Source organism: Glandiceps talaboti, chromosome 6 (assembly GCF_964340395.1).
Source record: "Glandiceps talaboti chromosome 6, keGlaTala1.1, whole genome shotgun sequence".
Lineage (NCBI taxonomy): Eukaryota > Metazoa > Hemichordata > Enteropneusta > Spengelidae > Glandiceps > Glandiceps talaboti.
In genome coordinates this window covers 27703933-27727704 of record NC_135554.1, presented here as the reverse complement: position 1 = coordinate 27727704, position 23772 = coordinate 27703933, and the positions used below count along the sequence as shown (strand labels likewise).

The 23772-nt window shown below is 34.6% G+C and overlaps 1 protein-coding gene across 1 annotated transcript in view; it reads left to right on the top strand.

Annotated features, from left to right (window-relative positions):
- The window catches only part of LOC144436291 (protein patched homolog 1-like), a 47529-nt gene extending 26915 nt beyond the window's left edge, over positions 1-20614 (top strand). Inside the window, 13 exon segments of the mRNA XM_078125040.1 lie at positions 5201-5326; positions 6604-6722; positions 7023-7443; positions 7951-8263; positions 8846-8991; positions 9221-9386; positions 9834-10114; positions 13053-13190; positions 13897-14039; positions 18550-18649; positions 19055-19306; positions 19683-20013; positions 20389-20614. Of these exon segments, the coding sequence (XP_077981166.1) occupies positions 5201-5326; positions 6604-6722; positions 7023-7443; positions 7951-8263; positions 8846-8991; positions 9221-9386; positions 9834-10114; positions 13053-13190; positions 13897-14039; positions 18550-18649; positions 19055-19306; positions 19683-20009 (2532 nt within the window). The 3' untranslated portion in view covers positions 20010-20013; positions 20389-20614.
- The last annotated feature ends 3158 nt before the right edge of the window (positions 20615-23772 follow it).

Genomic DNA, 23772 nt, shown 5'->3' with positions numbered 1-23772 from the left:
AATTTGCTTGCTTTCCCCTCCAGGGCATAACTGCTAGTTTGCTCCCCTAGATACTGCAATTTGGTTTCCCTAGCAGATAATCAAGGCCTACAAACATAGATTGAACAAGGCAGAATAAAAAGTCTTACCAGGAAAAGTTGATTAGTTTCAAAATCATTTTGGGTTTCAGAGTGTTCATGGTAATCTCTCAATGAGAATGTTATTTGATGACATCACGTTCCATTTGGTGGAGAAAAAAAAGTTGTCTTTTTAAAAAATAACTTCACAGAATATTAAAGAAGACTAGTTAATTTGGTCATTATCATGAAATTGTGAATGGCATTTGCACTTTTCATTGACAATTTTGGGCATTGTCAAAGTTTTGAAAATTCAGCGTCACATGTGTATGAGATGCAAGTAATGTTTTTAGTGAATACCAGAATGTCTATTATTAGCACAGAATGACTTCCCTTGTGCACTAGATGATGAGTTTTTCTCCTAATGGCTGCAGCATTTGTTAATTACTTGAACATTTTCCTAAACTCTGTTGGCAATGTGTCTCCTAATGGTCAAAATTTACCAAACTTTGATTTGACCAGTAAATGTACCGATCAACCCGTTTCCTTTTCATCTTATGAAGATAAACAAAGAAAAATTGTAAAATTCACAAATAAGTAGTGACTTCTTATCCAGACAACAAGTAGCAATGTACAGCACATGGTCACATCTGATGGCTATCCGGTGACCCCTGACCCCAACAGTAAACCGATCTTGTTCACACTATTCCAACTCTTTGCTTGGACAACTTTTAGCTTTTGTCACACAGGAAGTGTTGTAACAAAACTCTAAAAATATTTAAAAGTTACTGTTCCATACTTTGAACGGTTTGCGAAACAAGTATTTGACACTTGGTTCATAAGAACTTGACCATGCAAAGAAAACAAGAGACACTGAAAACTAGTTCTTTGTCGCCCTCACAAAGAGATGACTGTAAGTTTTGTCAGTTCAGGTTACTAGCACAGTAAGTGGCAAAATACCTACATAATCATTACTATTGTATTTAAACAGTACAGATGAAGGTGTGTGGCCCAGCTACCGATTTGTACCTGCCTACTGGGAGTATAGAAAAGTCACATCCTGAACAAATTTGAATTCAAGTTCATTTTATTACATTACGTTCCTTTGATCTTCACTATAAAAACTATAGGAGTGGGAAAATTAGTCATATGGTAATTTGTAGTATAAAAAATGGGAGTTAACTTTCTTGGTGTCAAACAGGATTTGTGCTATGACTGTACCCCGGGTACACCATCTTTCTGTGTAAGAACAGAAAGAGAGAATGTTAGAGATTGTTAAAACACTTTTTCAAGCAAATTTTGTGTGTGAAAATAATAACATACAGCAAGAAGGAAAAAGACACTGTAAGTGCTGTACTAGTTTTATGCAGCCATTATGAGCTACAGCGTCTTATAAAAATTCTTCTGTTTCTATTTTACTCTACCTTTTCCAGCTTGTGAAAGGTTGGAGTGATTGTTGTTGAGTAGTGTTATACTGCACTGTAAGTGGGACTTGTGACAAATTTGTCATCTTTTTGACATTTGCAAAACTTAAAAAGCTTAGAAATAGATGTAAACATTAGGGGGTACCGTAGAGGAGATTTTACACTATAATTGGTGAGCCAGAAGAAAAAGGTTTTGTCAGTAAGGAGAATAGTATGGCTGTGGGAAAAAGTGTTGTGGGTTGTGAGAGTGATCTATTTTGTTACCCAGTTTTGAAGTTGCCACACACTTTGTAAAGGTGACTACATAACCACTCATAAATGTTGTATGTTCTTCTTTGTGTGGGACAACAATAGTCAAAAAAGCCCTTCTAATAGCTGTTGAATGAACCATTGCCCTTAAACCCATAATTAAAGGCTTGTTCAGCTACAGCCCCTTGAATTTTTCTACCAAGATACTAAGTAAGTACACTGATCATGGCTAGCTACTCAAGTGTTTGAAAAGATTGCTTAGAAAAAAAGTTGTATTCAACTTGAAAAAATAGGCTTTTGATTTCTTATGTTGTCCTTGATTCAGAGACATGGTACTTGATGTTTCATGTACATAACTTTCATCTTAGTCATCATGTGAGTGCAGTAAGTGGGTGGGTGGGGGAAGGGGTTACAATGTATGTGTCTAAAGAATGAATCTTTATGTTTGCTCACAAATTTTTTTTAATTACCGGTGAGGATTTTGAGACCAAATTTTTGTGCTAATCCTGTTCCTGGTTTGAAATACTTTTACAGTGAGATCTAATCAATCATATAATAAAGTATTTAACATGTCAGATATAAGCAGTCCTATTTTGGATACAAGAAACCTACCAAGTCAAAATTTTCTCTCTTTTTTTTTTGTAAATTTGTGGGGATTTTCAAGTTCATTTTGGACAGAGTTTCAAACAAATATTTGGATGACTTTGCAAGAGATGACTTCAAAACCAGAAGGTCAAGTGCCATGAGTCAAGCTGCGAGAGTTCTGGTGTTACCAAAAATCAGTTTTACATTGAACAGATCTGCAGATCTGGGATAAGTCTGTGTAGTGTAAGAATGGTTAAAATGGCACAGTTTATGAAGGTAGCAAACTGGGGCAGATTGTACATGTAGAAACAGCTTGCACGTTGTTCAAAGCAGCACGTTGACTATTTGTTGCTAATTAGCGAACACTGGAATCTCAGCCTGTTGACAAGCCAAGCTGTCAGGCAGTTGGGGTAAAGAATGAAATAACATGGACTTTTCTCTGTGTGTGTGTCTTTGAGACCACACTCAGTAAGACCTATGCTACTGACTAGCGTGCCACTAATTAACAGTAATTAGAAAATCTCCAAGTCTCCATGTTTAGGCTGTGTCTAATTCCTCTGTGTTAGAGCGGAAAGAACACATGACTTAAAGCTTATAGAAGACCCTGATAAACCAACATCTGTCTCAAAGTGTTTATATTTTTGTATTGATAAAGTCTTACCGGTACTCATTAATTTCAAATACAGAAAAAGGTTACTTAAATGCCAAAAGATTGGTGCAGTGATTTCTTATGTTAAACATGATTTTCTTTACTAATGAAACGTTCTTATATAGTTTCATCTCAAACATTTCAACTATACTCTCTCTATTTATTCCTGACTATATAAATATCCAAGAAGGCCTCGATGTTTGAAAGTACACACCAGAGTTAAATGTTGAACAATAGCCATGCAGACTACCATATATGGTTGTTCAAAGTTTATCATCAAAATGGTCATATCTGCAAACAGTATAAACATTGATACATAGTTCATATTGGGTAGTGACCACCCAAAGAGATATCCTTGTTATTGTTTTTATACTTTCTCTCTCTCTCCCTACTTGATACTCCCTCCCCTTTTGAGATCCTGTGCTGAATTATCCCCTAAGCAAGCACTCTCCTCAAGATCACATTTAGACAAATCTATGAATGCAGAACTATCAACATCAAATGTGGTTAAATTGGTGCAGCTAATGTTGTCTCCAAGTTCTACAGGCATTTGCAGAACATTGTGAAAGCACCAAGCTCAAAAGTGGTTACTTTATCTGTAAGAGACCACACAGTTACTAGTATGATCACATGCCTGTCATACATTTGCAGAGTATTAAACTTCCACTGACCCTCGTTTGTTCAATAAAAATTAGATACCTCACAGGAAACAGTCGTTTGAAAGAAATGAAATGAAACTGAAGATTTCTTCTGTAATTTTCAGGTTATGAAGTACTTACCCCAGCTATAAAATTTTACCAAATTTATGAAAGGATAAAGCTAAAAGATGACAGGAATGCTATTCTGAAAAAAATTAGAAAGTTGAAAGTTCAGGATGAAACCAAACAAACTTTTTCAACAACTCTATAATATTTTTTTATGGTTGTGATTAATAGTCCTAAAAAAGTAGAATTTATTGTGGAATCGAATTGTGGTTTTGACCTTAATCAGTGGAAGAATTCCACTAATGTGCTATGTGACAGAAAGTAGCCACAATTATTTATCTTCAGTTGACTGCTAGATGATGGAATCCACTGCTTTAACTTGTGCACTACCGATGTGTTTATTATTCCTTGGCATTCCGACTGCTTTTATCCCAGAGTTTGAGAGAAGGAAATGTAAACTATAGTTACTAGGTTCCCTGTTTTGAGATTGGCAGCTCTGTTCAATGGAGCCTTTACTGCATGACCCAGGATGTGTAACCAGAGATGGAGGTCATAGCAGCTATCTGTCAGGATGCATTTAGTGGCTTGGCTAATTTACACCATTGTGGTGCTCTATTTAAAGACTGGTACACAAATATCACACTGGAAAAAATACATCCATGCTAAAAAGTTGTTAATGCCATTATGGTCTCCTGGTGGTTTTGTCTTTTCAACTTGTCCAGGGGTTCAGTTGGTATTTGGTGATAATTGTCTTAGTTTGTGTTTTACTGGTAGCTTTCTAGTTGTCTTGACCAACATTTTGCCATACCATATATAGGTACATTTTTAGACTCTTTTGAATTTGGTATATTGCCCTCACTTTGATCTTTTCTTTCTGCCAATAATGGATATAAGGTATTCAGGTTTTAGCAAATAAATATGAAACCCAGACTTAGTATTAATATAACCCTGGACCTCTGCCCAGAAATGACTATCAATTGTTAAAATATTCATTTTGTTGTGTTGTGTTGTGTTGTGTTGTGTTGTGTTGTGTTGTGTTGTGGTATGTTATGTTATGTTATGTTATGTTATGTTATGTTATGTTATGTTAGAAAATGCTAAAGTAGAAAACGGCAACTCTGAATTTACTACTTCAGTAATGACATTACTTGTTCTTTTTTAAATCAATTTTACAGGAAAAATATTAATAGTCCTGAATGAATAGATATAGCTTAGTATTATCTTAATGTAATGTTATGTTGAAGAAATCACAGAAAAATCTTATTTCATAGAACCCCCCCCCCCCCCCCCCCATCTTACATCTTGTTATAGGGCATACTATATACTCCTGTTTGTCATTTGCCATTGTCAGCTTTCAGAACTCAAACATGCGTACATGACTTTACCCTGAAGAAGACCTCCTGTATGTGGTTGGACTGACTGTAGCTCTAATGACAATCTCACATTTGGATTATGAATCATATAGGAAATCATGTAGATAATTACCAACAAGTTTTGAATTATAATATTAAATTTGTTTTTGTTCTTTTTCAGCATCAAACGGGTGAAATTTTAAGGCGAACTGGAGTCAGTGTTCTCCTGACATCCCTCAATAATATGTGTGCATTCTTTATTGCTGCTGTCATCCCAATACCTGCATTAAGAACACTTTCCTTGCAGGTAAGGAAAACTTTCTATCTTATATCCTCTCAAGCCTGTTGATGTCAATTTTGTGATTTTATTGGCTTTTTAACAATTTTATGAGTGTTTTTACAAAGGTTTTGGAACCTCTGACAGAAATCAGAAAATCTGGTAATAGTGTCCAATACATTGTACCATAAGTTTTGTAGATAAACTCAGTTAAAATAATATGGGAACACATGCAGATTGCTTCTGCTTAATAGTGCCCATAACAACATTTTTAGTTTATCTTTTATATTGCAGACTACATTAGTACCATGTCAGTAACTGTTTGATTATCTGAATTCTGATAATCTGAACTCTGCTTATCTTGACTTTTCTGTTATCTGATAATATGAACCATTTATTATCTGAACATTCAATCTTTAGCAATAGATTATTTGATAAGCTTTATATTATGTACATATGTTTTAATCACAACCTTACTGATTGATATATTAAAGATAGCTGTAACTTTTTAGTTTAAATTTGGGTGGGGTTTTTTAAAAACAGGGTGTTTTTTTAAAAACTATTGAGGGAGATAAAAAAAAGGTAAGGTGTCGGGTTACACTGGTATAGCAGAGTAAATGCATGCATGCCAAGTGTATCAAATCTATTACACATGTTTAATTGTCAGCAACCAAGCATCATCACCCTTGGGAATTTATCTTGTCTTGGGAAGGCTTTGCGGCACAGCCACCATGTCAAAGTTGACGTTAACCAAAGGAACTATCATCTTAATACCTAGTCATGTATAACATGTATAAACCAACATCATCCACTTTGAAAAGAAGCTGCCTCAAGTCTTGTTTGAGTTCACTGACTTTGTATTGTTGGCCCATAGTTGCTCATTTTTTGGAGGTTTTGGTATCATCCAGTAGCCAAGTCATAAAAGATATTTGTGTTACCATTTCCACAAACTCCTCACTAATAATTAAATAGTGTGAGAGTTTACTACAAAACCAACAAAACTTCTATACATGTATGATACATGTAATGCACTCACCCATTCCCATGCTGTATTTGGTTTGGCCCTATTGTCAACTGAGGTGGTTGAATCCATTAGGTGAATAAATGGGGAAGTCAAGTTGACTAACCCTGAATAATTTCATGTGGGTAACCCCATCTCCTCCCCCCTCCACCATCAGCACTGGTTTGGTGGTATTGTCCATTGAGGTGGAAGTATCCATTTGATGAGGAAATGGAAAGGTCAAAGGGCAAGTTTAATATTGCAACCCTGTTTAACAAATGATTCTGTTCTTTCTTTTGTCTTTCAGTTTGCAATCATAGTAGTGTTTAACTTCATAGCAGTGATATTTGTATTTCCAGCCATATTGGCTTTAGATATTGAAAGAAGAGATGCAAAAAGGATAGATTTATTTTGTTGTTTTACAAGGTACGTATACAACAATTAGTCATCTAGAAAAAAAACCTGTAAGTCTGTTTTGATGATAAATCAGCTCTTTTCAGAATTTACCACCAATTAGTGATTTTCCACACGCAGATAAAATTTCTCAACATAAATTGAGAGACTTCACGATTTCACATATATGTGTTTATCTTTGCTCGTAGTAGATGACCTAATTATTATTGGTCAACAAACTATATTATTAATAAAGTAAAAAGTTTATTTTCTAGTATAGGATCTTTTACCTTTCTGTATAATTTCTCTTATACTTTTCTTCTTGTTCACCAGTTCTAGTGCAAATAGGGTGATAAGCGTAGAGCCAAGAGATCTGAGTGACAGTCCACAGCTTGGAAGGTTTGGCCGATACCGACAAGATCCTAGGACTCAAGTCACTTTACAATCCACAGTGCAGGCTGTAACTCAAATGCCATCACGGCCAGGAGATCATTGTGTGACAATTGTAGACTCCGCAATACCATTTACTACAGTGGGTAGGGCACAAACGCCACCCACGCCCATATCAAGGACAATGACGCCACAATCTACGGTGTCGTCAGCTTCATCAACGCGACCCCTCACTGGATTAGAAGCCGAAGTGGAGGGGTCAAATCTAAAACAGCAATGTGCAAATTCTAAACTCTGGAATTGGACACTAGCAAGCTTTGCCAAATCATACTATGGACCATTTCTCCAGAAAATGCCTGTAAAGGTATGTCATTTTATTTTGTTCATACATCTAAATATTAAAAGTAATATTTTGTTAGTGGAACACCAAAATATTTCAATCCAAAGAAGGAGCATATGGCAAGCAAAATGATAGATTCTCAATTTAGTGTGTTATAAAATTCAGCCAACCATTCCCAAAATATCAATTTATTTTAGAACAAGAAATGTCCTGGTGATTGCATTTTTAGTTGACGTACAAGTACATTTGGCAAAAGCAGTGTGCTGATAGGTTTCTGATGTTGTGATATTTCATCAAAGGAAATTCTGTTTGTTTGTTTGTTTGTTTGTTTGTTTGTTTGTTTGTTTGTTTGTTGAATATTAGAATAACCAGAATGTAGCATAAATAACAAACCAGAATGTTAAAGTAAATCAGTTTTGGATGTTTTAAATATTGCAAGATCTTACTCTAGTATCTGGACACTTGCTACAACTTTGTGTTTAAACTTGAAGACTCGCTCACAAACACATTTTCTCCTTCCTTGTATTACAGATTTGTGTGCTGGTATTTTTTACCGGATTATTGGTTGTGAGTGCATTTGGCATAACTCAAATGGAAGATGGGTTGGATATTACAGACATTGTTCCTAAAGGAACAGAGGAATATGAATTCCTCGATTCGCAAATGAAATATTTTAGTTTTTATAACATGTATGGTGTTACTCAGGAGGACTATGATTACCCTAATGGTCAAAAGCTGCTACATGAATATCATGATGCATTCAGGGAAATCAATGAGGTGATAAGAACACCAGATGGGGAACTGCCAATGTTCTGGCTACAGTATTTCAGGGACTGGCTTCTTGGTAAGTTATCACAACTTTTGGTAGTTGAGTTTCATTTAGACTATTTAAGTATTTATGTTTATATATATATATATAGATCTACAGACTTAGAGGAAGAAATTGTCCCAACTCAATGCATATGTACATCGTATAAAACAGGCATCACTTAAAATGAAACATAGTCCTTCCTGTCCAGCTCAAGAAGTAAAGCATTCATTCAGCTTATCAGTGCTAATATGGGCAGCAGACACCCTTTTACATATGAGGGGTGATTCAGCAATGCCACTGACTTGGTGCTAACACTAGCCCTCACAAACGTGTTAGAAACAGGAAGGTTAGAAGCTTGCACCAGCCTTATAAAATCACAACAGGCTGATAAGTGTAGATTACTCTGGTTGTAACTTCAATACCTTGTGATAGAAATCGTTGATATCTAGAGAGTGATTTTCAATGCATGATGGTTGGTAGGTTTTAACTAGACAGAGGTTTTTGTCTGCATTTACTTAGTACACCAATATTGACAGTATGAATGAAGGTAGATTCTTCTCGCCTTATGAATCAAGGTGAATTCTTCTCACTTTCTTATAATATATTGATATTTAGATTTGCAAGAAGCCTTTGATAGTGATTGGGCAGCAGGTGCAATTAGAGAGGAGGGGTGTTTCGACAATGCTACTGACTTAGGTGTGCTTGCATACAAGTTAATAATCCAAACAGGGGATACAGACTTTAATATTGATCGAACTCAGGTAAGCTTAAAAATCAAATCTGTCTTCTTTTCTCCCATCACGTTTGTGTGTGATTTCACAACAGTTTGAAGAATTCTGAGTCCAAACTGTGAAATATTTCGTAGTATGAAAGATGCTCCATACAAAATTGTAAAATGAGACAACTTTTCACTAAATTTGTAGTAGTATATTTAAATACAATTAGCATAAATTCTAGAAATAAGTCTTACCATTTTTCATACATCCACAGGTACATAGCGTTAGATTAGTAAACCAGGAAGGCATTATTTACCCAGAAGCTTTTTACAACTATCTTACTATTTGGTGGACATATGACACCTTATCAGCTGCAGCTTCACAAGCACAACTTCATCCAGAACCACATGAATTCTATATTCCAGATGGTCAATTTCGTAGTAAGTACAGTTTTTTTATGTTTGAATTGGTGACAATAATATGATAACAGATATTTATAGAGCTCCTAGTATCCATTCACAAGAACGATTTTTTTGTTGTACAAAAACAAGTCCTTAAGGTCTCTGGATCTTGAGTCTTGCTGTAAAGATTCCTCTTTTAGTGCTGTGTTGTGAGACCAATTTTAGTGCTGTGTCGTGAGAGATATCAGCCAGTAGTTGATTTCAAAAGGTTGCTGAAACATAGGTAAATGATTGATCACCGTAGGATTTAAGTCTGGTTCTTGGCACTTTTAGTGAGTTCATGATTAGAGTGTAGAGTCTGCCTGTGGTCGTTCTGCAGAACAAGTTCAACAAAGTTCCACGAAGGACCAAGATGTTTTCTGTAATTCTTTATATTCACCTGTAAATGATATGCACTAAAACATAATTTGTCTGTTTTGCTTTCAGTTCCAAAGTCTCAGGCTATGAACTTCACCCAACTTCCTTTTTATCTCAATAATATGCGTAACACCGAGGATTTTATTCGTGTCATAAAAAATGTCCGAAACATTTCATCTCACTTTGGCTCCAGAGGGCTCCCTTCTTACCCAAGAGGAGTTCCGTTCACCTTCTGGGAACAGTACATCAGTCTACGTTTCTACCTTATGTTGACACTAGTCAGTGTATTTGGTGCCTGCTTCCTTGTAAATATGATTGTCCTTGCCAATCCTTGGGCAGCTCTTATTGAGGTAAGGAGATTTGAAATTGTTTATCACATTGAATCCCAGCAACCACCCATTCTTTGAAATAAAAGTACAAAAGCTATATGTATATATCTTTTAAACTGTTGTGAGTTCATAACTCGCAATGTGACATATTTTCTCACACATTTATATGCTGAAGCATGAATTTATGTTGAGCATGAAGTGTATGTAAAGTTAGGTATATTTCTATAACAGTACTAAAGTTGGGTATATTTCTATAACAGTACTAAAGTGGGGTATATTTCTATAACTGTACTAAAGTTAGGTATATTTCTATAACAGTACTAAAGTTAGGTATATTTCTATAACAGTACTAAAGTTAGGTATATTTCTATAACTGTACTAAAGTTGGGTATATTTCTATAACAGTACTAAAGTTGGGTATATTTCTATAACAGTACTAAAGTTGGGTATATTTCTATAACAGTACTAAAGTTAGGTATATTTCTATAACAGTACTAAAGTTAGGTATATTTCTATAACTGTACTAAAGTTGGGTATATTTCTATAACAGTACTAAAGTTGGGTATATTTCTATAACTGTACTAAAGTTGGGTATATTTCTATAACAGTACTAAAGTTAGGTATATTTCTATAACAGTACTAAAGTTAGGTATATTTCTATAACAGTACTAAAGTTAGGTATATTTCTATAACTGTACTAAAGTGGGGTATATTTCTATAACTGTACTAAAGTTGGGTATATTTCTATAACTGTACTAAAGTTGGGTATATTTCTATAACAGTACTAAAGTTAGGTATATTTCTATAACAGTACTAAAGTTGGGTATATTTCTATAACTGTACTAAAGTTGGGTATATTTCTATAACAGTACTAAAGTTGGGTATATTTCTATAACAGTACTAAAGTTAGGTATATTTCTATAACAGTACTAAAGTTAGGTATATTTCTATAACTGTACTAAAGTTAGGTATATTTCTATAACTGTACTAAAGTTAGGTATATTTCTATAACAGTACTAAAGTTAGGTATATTTCTATAACTGTACTAAAGTTAGGTATATTTCTATAACAGTACTAAAGTTAGGTATATTTCTATAACTGTACTAAAGTTAGGTATATTTCTATAACTGTACTAAAGTTAGGTATATTTCTATAACAGTACTAAAGTTAGGTATATTTCTATAACTGTACTAAAGTTAGGTATATTTCTATAACAGTACTAAAGTTAGGTATATTTCTATAACTGTACTAAAGTTAGGTATATTTCTATAACTGTACTAAAGTTGAAATTCTTAAGAGTTTCAGTGAAAGAAGCAAAATGCTAGTTAGTGTATATTTTCTGGTGGAAAGTGTGTGGTAGTAGAAGTGTGTGGTAGTAAAAGGTATTTGGTATCAGTGAGGTCAAAGTTGCTACCATGATACTTCTACCTTTAGCAAAGAAAAATGTCTACAAAAGACCATTGCCATGACAACGAAAGTTACATACAGGGAATTTGAACAAAGCACTTTCCATTTGTACATATTTGGGTATGTCAATATCGGTACAAATGCCCTCATCCCGCTTCCTGTACAAATTGATAATTTGTTTATTGTTCTGTTTCCAAATTCTACTGTTTAAGAATAAATCTAGAACAAATTGTGTGATTTGAGTAACTGCATGAAGTGTGGTGTATAAAATAAAATAGTATACCACATGTGTAGATGTCCTGCTGGGTTGTATGGGTGGACAGACTTGTTCAGATCTCCACTGGATTGTGTATGACAATGTAAACCTAATGACAGCACTGAATGAATGCTACACAACATAATGGCAGCTTTTCTCTGCATTCAATAAAAGAATCAGAACGGGAAAATTGATCTTTAAAATGTCATCAATAGTTTAGATTGTGGTGACACGGTGGCTATTCTCACATCAATAACATCTCCTCCTCCCCTAATCACCCCAACTAATTGAATTGATACTAAAATGGACCTCCCCTCAAGTTTCCTACCTGAATAGACACTGTTTTTAGCAGTGTAGGTATCCTGTTGCGATAAATCAATACCAGAAAGAGAAAACAGTCAATAACTTTTGAAATAAAGTAAATCCAAGTGAAGGTAAAACTTACGTTATTGCCAAAGGCAAATTATAATTTATCACGTTTTGTTAACAAGTTGAATTAAATAGCTTTAAGAAGTTGAATTGTCAGAGCGTGATATGTTGTTAACGAACGTAGTAGTGTACATCTTGTCTGATTGACACTCTGTTGATCAATTTCAGCCAGACACACTTTTCTTACACTTCGATTATTCTGTGCGTAAATAATTGACAAGGTTTAGAGTTTGACTGACTAACAATAATAGATTAAGTCGTGGATAAAAGTGGCCCATTATGCAAGGCATATTTTTTAGCACCTTTTGAAAGTGTTCACATTCCACAACAAATGTTCCATGTACTGATACCACCAGCAGAGGAATATTATTGGCCATTAAGGGGATTTAGACAATCCCAGGCAAGGTTTTGTTATTCACTTTATTTTAATTACTCCTCAAAGTAACGATTTGTCAATTAGTTTCTTTATTATTTGCAACAAGCAGCAGGTCTATGCTTTATCATTGATGATATTTTCAACGACATTTTTTATGTCACAACTTTATGCTCAATTGAAGCAGATCTGAATAAAACTTGAAAACAGTGTAGTTGTCAATCATAGCTTTCATGTGATGCTTTAGCATCTTAAGAACCAACCTTTTTGTGAAAAAAATTTACTTTTTTTAGTGTAGGATAATGTCATACCCTATAGCCATCACAAAGTATTGGAAACAGTGTAGCATTTATCCAGAAAGTTGTTACAAAGTTGTATTAACATTTTAACTAGAAACAGTAAAAGACATTTTTACCAGAGATGTTGTCTTTGGTCACAAGAAGACATATGGATTCCTAGTCTTACATTTGTTATTTTTTTGTGTTCAACTTCAGGTATTCATGTTGGTGATGATGACAGTGGAATTATTTGGATTCATGGGGTTGATTGGAATCAAAATGAGTGCCATACCTGCTGTTACGCTTATCTTTTCTGTTGGAACAGGTGTAGAATTTACACTCCACGTTCTTCTGGTGAGTAGTATTCAGTAATTGAAAGAACACTGAACATAAATGTAAAACTTACCACCTTATACTAGTTCAGCAATTTTGACGGTAGTTTTAGGCCAAGAAATAAGTAAATGGTACGTATTTCTTAATCTTCAAAGTTGACATGGAAAAAACTTCTGGAATTTTACAGTGGTTAAAAATTATCCTGTCCACGTGAGATGTTTAATAATTACGTTTATTATTTTGTCAGAAATCAAGAAGAACAGAAAGATTAAACATCAAATAAGAAAACAATATACAATTGTTATAAATGAATAAATAATAATTGCCAATTTTTGACATGTAGCTGGACTAGTTTCCAAACTAGTTAGGTTTGTGACCCAAAGAAAATATATATTAGAGCTATGTTAACATGCTGACATGCTGATGTTAAATTTTGTACCACACAAATTTGTTAAGGTTGAAACTTAAAAAATAGTGGTTCAAAATGTATAGAATGAAACGTGTGAACAGTTTTTCAAAAGCAGAAAAACCTATAGTCGCATCATTTTGACAAAAAAAGTCAGTCACATCTTACTAGAGGTTAGAATTTACATTGGGGCAGTTTGTTTTCAAAAGGCATTATAAGGATGATTTAGGCTGTCAGAAAGCTATCTGGTAGACTTGAATGATTTAATTCAAACTTTTAATCAGAAAATGAAATGAAAGGTTTTGATCTTTTCTCCAACAGGGCTTCTTAACTTCTATTGGTGATCGCAACCGTCGTATGTGTATGGCATTGGAACATATGTTTGCACCAGTCCTGGATGGTGCAATGTCAACTCTGCTTGGTGTTATAATGCTGTCTGGCTCTGAATTTGAGTTTATAGTTAGGTAAGAATACTCTGCATTATTCCAGAATTCCCAGTTGGACTTCAATCTTTCATCCCAGGAATTTTGAAAGTGTGCTATGTTTCCATTATTTCGTGCATGTTTTTACTTCCATCACATTTATTTATTTATTTTGATTTATTTTCTAAAATCACAAAGCTTCAGTTTCTGTATTATGACAAAATGACCAACACAAGTTGGTTTCTGGCAACCACATGTGCATGAATTTGGTTATAATTGAATGTCTAACACTAAGGGTCATTTCACAAGTTCATGAGATTGTACTGTAAGGTTATCTACTCTGTGGTTTGTGCAGTCCGCCAGGAATCTCTTGAGAAAAGTACATTTCTGGTGTAAGAGGATTTTGTTATGAAAAATGATATAAGTAAACCGCACCAGGGACTCCATGGAGTCAATTATACTCAGTATTATAGAGTTACTTACACTGTGTATGATAGCATAATAAGGACTGAAGCTAGAAAACAGCCTGCTACTTCAAATAGTTGTGATAGTTTTTGTACTTTCCACCACTGTCTGTGACCGACATATTCAGGATAATAAATTGTACAGAAAATTTTGTAGTTTTTACTCAAATTTGAGAAGTTTTGAGGAATCTTGTGATGTATGGTGAAGGAAGGATCAACTGTTAGAATTGTACAGAAACATTTAGAAGTCTGGCAGAGAAAGGATAAAATTGTAGAGTTTGTATAGAAAAATTTAGAAAAAGAATGGCAAAATCTGTAAGATATTAATATACCAAGTTCTAAAGTTCAAAGGACTGTCTGAATTATATGAAGGTCGTCTAAATTGTCTTAGAACTTAGAAACAGGAATGTTTCCCTTGATTCAAAAGAATAAAATTACATCAACATGCCCATTTGGGTTTTATGTTCACATGTAATGTCAGACTTTGATGCGTGGGGAATCCATGACCTTTGCACCAAAGTAAAATTTGAAATCAAATCTCGGAGTTAATAATGTGTTCAACAACAGACAATGTCACAGACAAAATAATTGAGCTTATCACTTTCACGAACATTTCTTGATAGTATGGTATATCCAAGGAGGGGTATACTTACTTGTTTGTCGTAGTGTACCCTTTGTCTTGCACTCTTTTGAAAACTTGGATTTGAAAAGAGAAAGTTAAATAGAAAATTTCTTGTTGGGTATAAAGTTGTACATAGTGTACCCTTGGTATCAGTCAACTCTAATGAATAGATTAGCCACTATTCTAGCGAGGTGAAAGTACAAGTCTAGTAAACATGGTACAACTTTAAGCTTGTTTTTAAGAGATGAATTTCTAAAAAACTGCATTGGACAAAAAGAAGGTGGATAATGTAATAAGGAGGGTTGAGTGTCAAAGGTTTGAATAGCTTAAAACAACACGGTAAGCACTAGGGAATAATTTACTTATCCAAATTGTGCCTTCTCTTGTACTCTATTTAACTTGTTTACTCTGTGTTTTGGGTTATGCAAATGTATGCAAAATATCTCCTGGACTTGTTGCAAAAAGTGCTTAGCTAATGAGGCTGAGCATTGTTCCCAATCTGCTTGTTGGTTTTTTTCTTTCTTTTGTTTTTGCCGGACCTATGTATTCAGTCCAAGAGGGTGGGCCTTTTAAAATACTGGGTGGTAGTATTCTAAACAGTCAGGGGAAGTATACTTTAATTACTGACCTCTGTGTTCTTCACATGTCATTCTCTACATCTAGTCAAGCAGAAGAAGCAAAGCCCTCGGGCCCTCATCCTAAATAGAGCCCCAGCCTAGTATGTTACATGCTAGCAAACACATAGAAACAGTTTCCCATAGCTAACTAACTTGTATTGTAGAATATGGTTGGTCATCCAATACTTACTGTATACATAACCAATGGCCGCAGTGAAATACTTAGTGCCCAGTACATAACCATATGTAATAACTAGTTCGATCAGAGAATAATGTTAGACAATTAGTCAGAATTTACTGTAGGAGTATATGGACATACAGATTGCCACACTTATAATTCACATTGTTTATAGTCTTGGACATTAAAAATGGAAATTGACTAGTATAGATTATTCTGTACCCAGCACATAGTAAAAGTTTCTTTGTAAGTGATGATTAAATATGTACATTGTCATGTAGATATAGTGTACAGCATAGCTGAGTATTTTGGATAACTAGGTATAAGGAGGTATTGACAAGTTTTCACTTCTTATCATCTTGTTTTGATCTACCCATCCAGAAGTCGCTGTAATCAGTTGGGATGCTATTATAATCAGAACGTTTTTTAACAGGTTTTCTTCCCCTTTTATCTAACTGCATATTTCCAGAAAATTTCCTGGAAATCTTTGGTGTCTGAAAGACCTGAATGACACGGCTTTGCAAAAATTGACAAATATCTTAGTTTGATCTTCTAAAAACCTTGATTTGTACTGTTGCAAGTTATTTTATAGTATAGGTACTTTCTAGGTCTTCTTAACTTTTGGATTTTCATTTGAAAACCTAAATTGTACTGAACAACTTGTAGATTATATATGTGTATCATTTTGTTCCAACTAATCTCTTTGCCCATGCATTCATCATGCCTGCTTTTCTCACAAGAAATAATTGAATGAATTTTCGAGTTATTTCATTGTTTGACCCACTTATGTACCCAAATTTTACCTCCATTTTTGTCACCTCTCTTTCCCCTATCTTTACCGAGCACAGATACTTCTAGAAGGGGTAACAGTAAAGTAACTAAAACCTCACTTATTTTGAGACTATGCACTTTGATGGAAATATAAGAACAAATGTAATATACATTTGTACGGCATCAGAAAGAGTTCAGACTGTATTTGTAAAGCTATAATATACATTGTATAAGAAATATTCTCCCACAGAAAATGTTTTAAGAAAATATCAAACTCGTACCCACTCAGATTTTTTTTTTCATAATACCAGTGCTTCTAACTCTGCTGTGGGTTTTGAGTTAATTTTGTTTTGAAACTTGGGCAGTGATGTTGTGGGCAACCAAATTCCTATGATGTGATCTTGTATGTGTGTTTGTTTGTTGAGTTTATTACCTCCAGAGCTTGTAGCTAGAAACAAAATTTGATACCCCTTTCTCCAATGCCGTGTTTTGTCAAGTTTAGGCCCATAGGCAGAACACAAGAATGTGGTTATTCATCTACAAACAAGTTTACAGTTAGCAACTCCAGAGATAACCATCTTTACATGTTTAGACTTAGGGATTTTCTTCTGTTCTTGTAAAGCCTGTGTCTGTATGGAATGGCAATTGTTTTTTTGTGGTGTGCAACTTTCTCCATGATAAAAGACCGCAATGTGGTTACCAACATCTGTTATGCAATGATTGAACTATTTCACTCAGAGGTACTCCTTGAAAAGACCAGGGGGTACTGAGCACGGCAATTTAAGCCACTGTAAATGTTTTGTGTCAATGTAGTGAAAAGTAAGGCTTGGTGTGTAATTTGGGGAGTCTCGCATGAAAGCCTGTATTTGGCAGGGGGTATCATGTGTGAGGCAGTGTCAATGAAGTTGTAAGAAGTTGCAATCGTAAACGTGTATCTTCAGTTTCACATGTCTTTGTTTGCTTGTGAAACCCCATCACTAGTCCAGTATTTGAGTATGTTTACCAAGAATGTTTTTCATAGTTTAGACCATACATAAGCACAAGTGTAGACTCCTTGCAGATTAAAAATAGTCAGTGCAGCTAAAGTGTAAACGTTCCGCTCTGAGTCCAGGCTTTAAGAAGATATGTGCCAGTGGGATGGGCGGGGCCTTATATATCAACATTGGGGAGGATCAAGAATTGACACAGTAACATTCCTTTACTACAAGAATAGAGAACGTTATGTCTTTGAAAAGAGACACTTGATATATATCTATCATGTTAGAAGGTCCGCGTAGAGTATTGTCTGCTTTGGTTAGTGTACCCCACAAATGAACTTAGATGCATAAAACTTAACTATTTGGGGGTTGCATTCTATTTAGATGGACGTCTAGTTTGCTGAAATTTTTAAGAAATTCTGTTCTTATTCACAAATGTTCTGTTCACAACAGAGGAACTGCTATCACCCATTTGTGTAATCACCACATTGAACAATAGCCTCAAGTACCAACTTCGTGGGTACGAAAATATTACTAACGAACTCATTTTCACAAACTACAGAGTCAAATGTTTGTAGTTATTTTCCTTTCAGAGAAAGAAACTAGTTAATAGTTCACTGAAAACAACAAATGTTACAATTTAAATTTTTATGAACACATGTTCCATTCAGCAATGTTGACAGAGTTTAATTTTCTTGCTGTTCTACAATGTATAGCGCCCTCTTGTGGTAGCAACATGCAAGGCCACACTTTTGAACGGTCGTGACTGGGTTGAATTGTAACTTGGCTAAATACACTCTATAGGCTTCACCTTTCACAAACCAAAGTTTTTACTTGTATTAAACTTAACTGCAAATTGATGTAAACAAAACTTATTTTGACATTTCTTTTAATGTTTTTGGTTTTTTTTGTTATTTCTTCAGGTACTTCTTTTATGTTTTCTCTGCCCTTATATTCATTGGAGTTCTCAATGGTTTGGTTTTGTTGCCTGTTATCCTGTCTCTCATTGGACCCCCAGCAGAGGTAAGATTTCAAATCATCCTTGATAGTTTTAGAGGAGTCAACACTATAGTCTTACTTGTCTGTAATTTTGCCTAAAATGTCATCATTTTCTGCCGAGTGTTTTAATTGTTCATATACAGGAAAGAGACACAAAATCTGAGACAGTTTATCTAATTTTACTCATCAGGTGAAAAATGTGTAGAAAAGAAAATGTTCCTAGATTTTCTCCATGCCACACTGCCTTGGTTCCAAATCCAGTCAAAAAAAAGGAAATATTTTTTGTATGAACTTTCCAAACTTAAAATTGATTATTCTTTAGATAAAAAAAACTGTACAAAAATAGTTTTTTTTACTTTTTGAAGGAAAGTTCATGTTTTTTTGTTATATTTTAATGTTTATTTTACTGATTTATTTGATTGCACACAGGTACAGCCAATCAACAATGCTGACAGACTTAGTACACCAACTCCAGAACCAACACCACCCTTAGACCGTGGTCTTCCAATGCATTCAATGCGAAGACATCGATATGCAGACTCTGGTTCAGACATGTCATCTGGGCATGGAGAAGGCTACCATCACAGACATGTATACCCTACTAATCATCAACACATTGAAATTCACCCTCCAGAGTTTGTGGTGGAAACTTTGACTTGTCATACCCCTCCAAGAGAAAAGGTGAGTGTTGTATGTCTTAATTTCTTAACAACCTCAGTTGGCAATGTGTTAGTGTTAGGACCCATCCCCAATTTCAGTCTATTTTAGGTTATTCCTATTGTTTTGATCAGATGGAAGGAACCATTATAGAGATACAGGGTCCTTTGCCTTGTTTTGCAGAATAGAACTAAGTAGCTTTGTTTAAATCTTGCAAAGCCTTACTGTGTTATAACTATTTACATCAAACTTTTCCACATAATCTGAATACTTCCTTGATTTGTGAATTGATCTGTCATATCACCAGGAAATTCCTGAGAAAGGTACAGTTGATACTAAGTTAGTCATTGAAGCAGTCAAAATAACAACTAAATATATCCACTTCATGTCTCAATTTCAGGTCAAACGAATGTCACGACGACAGAAGTCAAGACGAAGTCGAAAACAGCCAAGATTACCAGAACCTCAATTACCCCAACAACTCAGCTCTTCCTCCACCCCTTCATCGTCTCCACACTCCTCACCATCAATACCAAGACACATCACTACAGTGACTGCAACTGCAAGAGTGTCCATCGTTCATCAGGGTGCATGTGGTGTGGATAAGGGAGAGCCAGGACACAGTTTCAAGTCACACAGAAGGAGAGATGATATGTTTGGGTTAAAGAACCCAGCCTTACAAGACTACACAGTACACTGTGATCCAGGGTCAGATACCAGTGTATAGTAAGGTGAGAAATAGGACATTTGAAGTCAGGACATAATGACATCATTTTTGTGAAGACAGTTGGTCAAAATGATGTCATTCCTTGTTTTCTGAAGACAAATGATATCATCACTTTATATTCTGTATGTGCAAAATGAAAATGACATCATCACTTTGTGTCATAGGATAGGAAATCCAAATGACATCATCACTTCTTGTCATGGGAGATCCAAATGACATCATCACTTCTTGTCATGGGAGATCCAAATGACATCATCGTTTCTTGTCACAGGAGATCCAAATGACATCACTTCTTGTAGCAATCCTTAATTTATGTGTGGATAAACACAAAGACGCATAATTCAAATTCATTTTTCCTTTTTGTCTTTTCTTTCAACAGACATTTTCATCAGAAGAAAAAACTGTATATACCAAATTAGCATAGAGAGAAAAATATATATCTTCACTGATACAGATTGGAGTCACAAGAAAAAGGGACAAATGTCTGAAGACATTGTATTTTTTTAAAATCTATTGGTGCTACAAACAAATTGTCCTTTCATTTCCTATTGACAAAGACAGAGCTTTATAAACTGCATGTAAAGAGTATATACGTATTTATTTATTACAGAAGTAACAACTTTATGGTATTTTGTATTATAAAAGTCAACATACAGAGTTTTGAAAGAAATCTTCTCATTATTTTTATCTTGTAAATTTTCACTGTAGTGTATTATTATTATTATTGTTATTATTATTATTATTATTATTACAAATGTGAACTTTTTGACGTGGAAAAAAAGACACGCTGTTATAAGGGTAGTCTTCTACAATACAATACAAGAGATAAGAATTATAACAGATTTCTATTTGTATAACTATAGTCACTTATTTTACATGTTGTTTATTTTCGTGTCACTTTTCAAGGATGAAAATGTGTCCTTACAAAAGTGAAAATGAACTAGGATATGGTGAACCTGGTCTCCATATTGAGTTGTTATATCCTTGTATTCTATTATAAGGTTTCATCCCAAATCAATCAAATAGAAACTCTAAACAGTGCCTTTTTTAATTATTTAAAAAAATAAACCTGTAATTTCAAGTTTTGTTGCGATTTTGCAACATTGGTGTTTCACACACATCTTATATGAAAATAGTAATGGTTGGCTTGATTTATGGAGGAAATACTAAAATCTACATCTTGCTAGAGATGTTTAGATAATGTAAGAAACCAGTCTTACAACTCTGGTAATATGTAGGCTTTGGTTTTCTGAGATAGACACAAACTAATACTGTTGTCACAGCATGTTGATACAACAGTGATAATCTATTGAATGGTGGATGGGGTAATAATAGTCTGAGTAGGGCATCTCTGAAAACCAGTTTTGTAAACTTGCAGTGTGTGCTGTTTTGGGACCTGCAATGTTTACACTATCTTGATCAACTTGCAGTGTACTGTTTTCGGACCTGCAATGTTTACACTATCTTGATCAACTTGCAGTGTGCTGTTTTGGGACCTGCAATGTTTACACTATTTTGATCACAGGGTGACGAGATTCACAACAGAGGAACTGCTATCCCTAATTTGTGTAATCACCATATTGAACAATAGCCTCAAGTACCAAATTAATATTTTTAAGTCCATTTAACTACCATAGATATCTGCCAAAGTTCAACTCATGTTGTGTTCTCCTGAGAATTACTGAAATGTCAAATTCCTTAAATTCTGTACAGAGGGCCTAAAGAATAAAAATAGGAGGGGATGTAATTCCATGTTGCTGAAGGGTTGTGTCATACTATGTTGCTATGACAACATTTAGCTACGAACATGCAGATCTGTTCCTTCCATCTGCTCTTCAGATTATCTTGTGTACAAGAAAGAGTATGGGCAGTCAGCTTTGCGGCTAGGATTTACTTAAAGTAATGAGATAAAAGGTATTTCATAAAACGGCATGAATTATTTTTGAAAATGTTTTTTTTTTTCTAAAAAACATAAACACTTATGATCAGTTTTTGGGCACAAGAGGAGAAATGAACGGGTCTGAAATCTATCTTTCTAAATAATTTGAGTTACTGGTAATCTCATGAAATAAGCAGAGATGTAGATGATATGCAAATCCATCAGCATTTCACAATTGTTAGTTACACTGAAGACTTTTCAACTTGTCTGAGCACACAGTGCCAACCCCCTCCACTCTACCCGCTCCCCCCCCCCCCACCCCATCCCATGGGTCAGTTACATGACTTCTGATACTCCAAGACTAGAACGCTTGATAACAAAGCAGTATCAGTGCTAGTCTTGTTTTACTTCAAAAAAATGAAAAGTTGACAACAATGGAGAGCTTTGTAGCGTATGTATTTCTATATTTTACATTTTGTTAGATCACAGCCCATTGAATACCTCTTACATGTATCAAGTATTTCAAACTTGGAAATCAGGATCAAATCCCAAATTGTAATCAGATATTTCTTCCAGTGTTGTAAATAAAGAAGTCCAAAAGTCAACTTTGCAATTATTATTCACTGCCATAGGCTGTGTGATTTCAAAATGTCTTTACGATAAGTTTACTTCAAAATTAAGCGGGTACCGGGTGTCAAAGTTGACAGTGTTCTCCTCCAAACCCTGGTAGAATGAATTCAATTGTTACTCGTTATTGGCTCTGATTAGGTACTGGATCTTACCCTGAATAGGTTTGGAGGATGCACACTATTTTTCTCCCCCATCTTTATTGTTTAATTTATTGGTCTTTGAGTGAGCTATGAATATGCAAATTGATTCATACATTATGCAAATTAATGCTTACTTGACACCATTCTCGACATGCAGCTTATCAGATTTACACTTTGGGGTTCAAAGGTCAGTCGTAACAGAAGAAAGGTAAAACTTTTTGGTAGTTTGAGTCCAAGAGTATTTTAGTATTGTGTTTTCTTTTTTTCAAAGGAAGTCTTAGGTGCCAGTATATTTGTTGGCAAGTTTCACCTAATAATAGCCAATGAAATATGACAGAAAAATTCTGGTTTGTCAATCATTTTTTTTTTAAGATTGAGAAAACTCTGTATGCTAATTCAACCTCATAACATATTTGTGTTACAAGCAAGTATTCAAAACCTATCTATATATTAAACTTCATAAATTATTTATATTGAAATATATTTTTCTAGTGTACAGAATAGAGGAAACATAAAAGAGATCACGGAGTGGAGAGATGCCACTTAATTCATTTCTGGCTGTTTGAAAGGTGTTAATAATGTTATTAAAAACAGTTACATTGTCATTATTATATTGTAACCTATTGAGGTTGATGTTGTTGTTGTATTGCTTGCTATTAGATTGTTATATATTTCTACCAGCTTCAGATCTCTGAACAACTTGCATGTCCCCTTTTTTCAGACTTGATAATATTTAAATGCATGATGTATATGTACCATTCTATATAATTGGCATTCTATGATATTTGGATATGGACATTTTTTTGTTTTACTGTCATGCTTGCTGTACCGTAAATGTTGTGACAACTAATGCTTTGTGAATACTGCATCTTATTCCTTCTGTTTAATGTAAAGATTTGTTTGAACAGAAAATATAGTTTTTGAACATTCTGATTTCAAAACTTCTTGCTACAGAAACTTGTAAGCAAAGGTCAGCAGTGAGGATGAAACAATTCCTGGATTGTGGTTATGGGAACATTTATCTTGGATAATTGACTGAAGCAAACCTCACTTTAAATGATATAATGTTGCAAATAACCCAACCAGGCTGTCTCTTTTCTTCCCTATCTGTTAA